This window comes from Paroedura picta, chromosome 9 (genome assembly GCF_049243985.1).
Source record: "Paroedura picta isolate Pp20150507F chromosome 9, Ppicta_v3.0, whole genome shotgun sequence".
In the NCBI taxonomy this organism is placed as follows: Eukaryota; Metazoa; Chordata; class Lepidosauria; order Squamata; family Gekkonidae; genus Paroedura; species Paroedura picta.
This window is the reverse complement of record NC_135377.1, coordinates 33,077,495-33,082,907: the sequence shown is the minus strand read 5'-3', so window position 1 is coordinate 33,082,907 and position 5,413 is coordinate 33,077,495. Positions and strand designations below refer to the sequence as shown.

General features: G+C 61.2%; 1 protein-coding gene across 1 annotated transcript; it reads right to left on the bottom strand.

Moving 5' to 3' along the window:
• Window positions 1-2,678: 2,678 nt before the first annotated feature.
• CRH (corticotropin releasing hormone) lies at window positions 2,679-4,546 on the bottom strand. The gene is made up of 2 exons (XM_077351192.1): window positions 4,294-4,546; window positions 2,679-3,779 (listed from the first exon to the last, which is right to left on the bottom strand). The coding sequence occupies exon 2, from the start codon at window positions 3,761-3,763 to the stop codon at window positions 3,179-3,181; it is 585 nt and encodes a 194-aa protein (XP_077207307.1). The 5' UTR covers window positions 3,764-3,779; window positions 4,294-4,546; the 3' UTR covers window positions 2,679-3,178.
• Window positions 4,547-5,413: the final 867 nt, after the last annotated feature.

Here is a 5,413-nt window from a genome sequence, read left to right as displayed (position 1 = left end):
GGTTCATCATCACCTGACCAAACTTGATAAGCCCGCTTATGGGATCTGGTGGGTGGGAAAGTGACCTCCCTAGGCTGCTCTGTGAATCTGTTTGCCACAGTCATTGGGAGGGCTAGAACAGGCTGCGAAGGGGGTAGAAGGCAACCTGGATTCTAGGGAATGACTCTTGCTTGTCATTTGCTAGATTCCAGCTCAGGGTTTTGTGTCCTCACATCCTGTCCGGACTAGGGTTCTTGAGAGGGGGGAGGGAATGCATTTGTAGTAAAGCAAATAGGAGAGAAAAAAACAGGAGGAAGAACCAGGTGATTCCAGCAAAGCACCGAAATTTATAACACACTGCCTCTCCCCCTTTCTGATGTGCTATGTTCTCTGTAGGTAAGGAGATCCCATCCTTTCAGAACTTTTGTGTTGGACTATAAAGAATTGACTGCAGAACTAGATATGCTATGAGCGGTTCATGAAAGACAGCAATTGCCCTAATGATTTTACTACACTTTTAAAGATATCTCCCTCCTTCTCCCTCCCCCTGTCTCCACCCCAATATAAAATGAAGAAGATGTTTGCTTATTTAGCGGTATGTGTGCTGGGGCTTGTATAGACACTTAAAAACTATACCAGATTTCTCTGTAAGTACAACGAAAAGGTTATGCCCTGGACTGTAGGCAGGTTAACTCATTTCCAGCTGTCTGAATAGCCTAGGCCATCCAGAGCTTGTGAGAGCTCAGAAACTAAGCAGGGTTAGAAGTAGTTAATATTCAGAAGGGGGACCACCAGGGTTGCTCTGCAGAGGAAGGCAATGGGAAACCATTAAGCTCCACCTTTTGTCCTGAGTTGATGGTAACCATTGGCTTTTTGCCAGTGAGTGATGGAGAGGGGAATGAGACTTCAATGTGGACAGCATGGGTGAGCTACTACAAAGAGAATAAAAGCTGAGAATGGGTGTCTCTGACACCACCCAAAACATTCTGTTTATTATTATTATCAATAATGATTTGATTTGATTTCTTATCTGCTGTTCTCGAACTCATCTCATGGTGAGTTACAGTAAAAGATAAAACCCCACATGAATAAAACAGTTCAAAACTAACAAATTCCATATTCTGGTGGGGAGGAAAATAAAGAAGCCTACCTCCTCCCTTCCCCTCTGCCCCCAGAGTCTCTGGGAGGGGTGCCAGTTATTGCAGATGTAAGTTGTTCTTGATCTGGTTCTCTTATCTGTGGAGGGGCCCCTTGGTGTACTGCGCCCTGGCCTCAGCCAAGGATAGCATGTAGTTGGACATGGGCTGCAAAGGAGGATGGGACTCCTAAGGCCACCAAGGAGGGGATTTGACAGGAACAGCCTGCCCTGCAGAGGAGAGGAAAGCGGGCCCTGGGGAAATGCAGGGCGGGGCAGGGGCAGGGGCAGGGGCGGGGGCGGGGGCGGGGCTGTCAGCGGAGGCTCTGGGAGATGCAGGCTCCACCCCCACTGGGCCCTGGACGCTCCCTGCCGGCACCTGCGGCCCTTTCCCAGCCAAGCCCCCGCACAGAGGCCCCTCAGGCAGCCGGCGTCGGTCCAGGGCTCGGCTCAGGCAGCGCTGGGAAAGCTCTCCTCATTTCCTCACCCCGGGAGGCGGCGGCGGCGGCGGCGGCGGACCCAAAGGGAGTAGCCCCCAGGGGGACCCGCCTCCCCCGCCCAGCGGCTCTGCCTACGGCGCTCCCGGGGGGCTCCAAAGGGCCGGCGCTGACCCCTTCGGCCTCGGCCCTCGGGCGGGCCTGTCGACCCCCACCCCGTCCCGCCGTCCTCCCCCGGCTGCTCGGCCTGCCAGACGCCGGAGGGGCCGTTCGTGCTCAGCCATCCCCCCCCCCACTCCCCCGGCCTTGTAGGGGAAAGCAGCGCCTCTTCTTCCCGCCGCCGCCGAGGCCGGTCTCCTCAATCCCTCCGCGCTCGGTTAAAGCGCGCTCTCCAAGCACCCCCCTCCCCCCTCCCCCCTCTCGCTCATTCAATTTTTTGCACGTAAGATTTCAGTGAAAAGAAACCGATTTTCGATTCTGTGAATCAAAACAAAGTTGAAAAGTTATTTTCAAGGTCGGATTATTTTTAAAAGTTCAGGGGTGGCTCCAAATTTAAGCAGTTTCGCCGCCTTTGGTTCTTGGAGTGGAAAGAAAATTGCGGGCGGGGGGGGGGTCGAGGGGAGACGTTGCTGACTGCGGGTTAGTCCGGCCCCTACAGGCGCTCCTGGAAGCCTGGCTGCCACAGCTCTTTTTGAGACAGCTCTTTTGAAACCTTTCCAAGCGGCCGTTGTGGCGAAATGCGCCCACCCCGCAAACACACAGAGAGACCTTTCCCCAGGATGCCTGGAAGGGTCCTAAACTCCGTGGCGGCGAAATGCTCTCTGTGCTTGGTCAGAGGTACCCTCGTCTGGCGTTCAATCTAAGATCCGGACTCGATTTCCTAATGGAATAAATCTGGGTCCCTCGGTAGCCTCCTTTGGAGTTTCCCCTCTCCAGCCCAGCCCAGCCCAGCCCAGGCTGCTCAAGTCGGGGCGGGGGGGGGTGCCCCATTCCTCCCTGCCCTGCCGCTCCTCCGACCCTTTCTGCGTCTCCAGCCCACCAGCAGGCAAGGAAAGGGTAAGCAGCCATCGTTCCGTTGCAGCTTTTATTACAAATATAAATATTAAACATTCTCTTGCACAACCCAGTTGACCGAGCGCTGAAAAGATGTGTTTATTTGTGGACATGTTTACAAAGAAGAAAGACGGGGAAAGAAGAAGGGAAGATTCTTCCCGGCCGCGTACACAGAGATGCCCCAGCCCGCTTCCCCGCCCCTCCCCGGCGCGCCACCCCGGTGGCAGACGAGGCTCCCTCGCTGGCCTGCTGGCAGCGGCGGCTCCGCGGGAGCCCCTCGGCCGAGGCTCCGTCAGTCTGGACACGGGGAGGCGAAGGACAGGCGAGAGAGACAGGCGGCGACAAGCGACACTCGGGCACAAGGCTGGGCATGCTAGTGAGGAAGAAGAAGAAGAAGGCCGGGGGTCGGGGCGCGGGCCCACGCACGGACGGACGGGCCCCGCCTGCCCGGGGAAAGCTGGCGAACCAAAAGAGCGGGCGGGGGCTACCGGGAGCGGGCGGGGTGGGTGCCGTCGAAGTGGCGGGCGGGGCGGAGGGTCTCCTCGGCGGGGCGGGGCGGAGGGGAGCGCGCGCTTCATTTCCCGATGATCTCCATCAGTTTCCTGTTGCTGTGAGCTTGCTGCGCCAGCTGCTCCGCCCGGGCCATTTCCAAGACTTCTCGGAGGAGATGGAAAGTCAGATCCAGGGAGATCGGCGGCTCTTCGGAGCGCTTTTCCCTCTCCGCGGCTGCCAGGGGGGCGCCGTCGTCTTCGCCTTCCCAGGGCTCGGCGGCGCCCTCTAGCGAGCGCTCCGGCGAGTGCGGCAGGTGCTGCAGCTGTTGCACGGCCGCTCGGAAAAAGTTGCCGGAAGACGCAGACGCTGCCAGGTGGCTGTTCCCGCTGCCGCCGCTGCCGGGGCCCGAGGGGGCGGGAGAGAAGAGGGCAGCGGCGGCGGCGGCGGCGGCGGGGGGGTTCCGGCGCAGGTTGCCCAAGCGCAAGAAGTACTCTTCTCCCATGCGGAGCAAGACGGGCAGCGACTGTGGCGCTTGCGCGGGGAGGAGACCTGGCTGCGGCGGGGCGCTGTCGGCGGCCGGGACGCTCTTGCTGAGGGCTCTGCACTCATGGCCAGGCGAGAGGGCGACCAGCAGGATCCCTGTAGAGACCAGCAGCTGGACCTTCATCTTTCAGCGGCCGGGTCTAGAAAGGCAAAAGAGAAGAGCGGGAAAGAGGCGGGGCGTCAGGCACGGGCGACCCACGCTGGCCACCCCCTCGCTGTCCTTGGTCCTGAACGCGGTCGGCGCTCCCTCCGCGAGGCCTGCCGACGAGCAAAGCCTTCCTGGGTTCACGGGGGGCGGAGGGGGGGGGGAGTTCGCGGCTCCTCTTTGCGCGAAGAACACGCGAGGAGGCGTCTTGGGAGGAGCCGCTGTGCACGGCGAGCCCTTGACCCAACACGCCTAGTGCTGCTCAGAGCGTCCGAAGGCACCGAAGGGCTTCCGGAGGCCAAAGCCCGCGCCCTGGGGCGGCTTCCCCGGCCTCCCCAACTCCGCCCCTGCCGCCCCGCTCCCCGGGGGACTCTGCTCGCTCTGGCCAGGCGCGCAGGAGGTGCTGCCGGGCTGTGGCCACGCAGGCGGGCGAAGGATCGGGCGGGCCCCGCCTGCGCAAGAGAAGTTTGCGGGGTCTCCGCGGGCGGCTCGCCCGGCTCGTGTCCTACCTTCGGGACGCCGGCGGAGTCGAGTCGGGCGGCGGGGTCAGTGTCGGGTTCCCCCCTTCCTCTCGGGATGGGTGCCGCGGAGAGCCGCCGCCGCCTGCCGCCCTGGTGCTCAGCCGGCTCGCTGCTCAGAGCTGGGCTGCGGGATTTTTATAGGTTAGACCCTCTTCGGGAATCACGCAGCCCTCGCCTAATAAGCTGACGCTTCCTTGACAGCTCGCTTGCGTGCCCCGATCCACTGCTGAATAAATCATGGGGGCCGCTTCGGCGAGGCAATGGGCAGCCTTCTGCGATCACAACCCAGAATCTCACATCCAATTATATCAACAGATATTTATCGCCTCGTTAGTGACGTCAGCCAAACCCGCGACGGGGGAGCTCAGCGGGGCTCTCTTCCCATTGACAAAATCCCTTGAATGAAGTCCGGGGGAGGGGGGGGAGAGGGACTGCAAGCGCCACCTCTTACTACCGAAGGTCAAGGTGGCCCCGGCCTTCCGCCTGGGTCCCAGCGGAGATGCGCGCCCGCCTGCCAGTGGCCCAGGAGCGTCCTCGGGCGTCCTCGCCCGGCCTCAACCCCTGAGCGCGGGAAAGGCTGGGGAGGCAGCGCTGGCCGCCCGCTCCGTCCCGCCTTGCACACGCAGCTTGCTTTCGGGGCCGTGGGGAAGCATCCGTCGGAAGGACACGCGGGCACCAAGGGGTCCCCGCACTTGTTTTACGCAAGCAGCTGTTCCAGCCGGCCGGGCAGGGGTGGGGGGCGGGGTGGGGCAGAGGCCACGGCCAGGAAAGACTTTGCTAACCGCTTCCCTCGAGGTGGGAAGCTCCTCGGCCCCAGACTCCTTGACTCCCGCTCGCTCTTTCAGGGCAGTTGTCGGGAAGGGCTCAGGGATAAGTGTGGATCCGGCCTTATGAGGCGCTCGGGCTTGAGGGCCTCTAGATTCCCTTCCAGACTCGGGCCTGCCGTCGAGAGGCATCCCACTCTTCCGACGCATCCCAGAGGCAAGGCCCCTGCCCCAAGGAAGCGGCTGCCCAGCGCCTTCTTGCGGCTCCAATTCAATCAAGACCCATTTCAGGCAGGCTCTCAACGGGATACAAAGGTGCGACAAGAGGGTGGGGGACCCAAATC

What these genes read in the sequence shown, in the direction of transcription:
- CRH (XM_077351192.1), bottom strand. Translation starts at nt 3,763, where the DNA reads ATGAAGGTCCAGCTGCTGGTCTCTACAGGGATCCTGCTGGTCGCCCTC.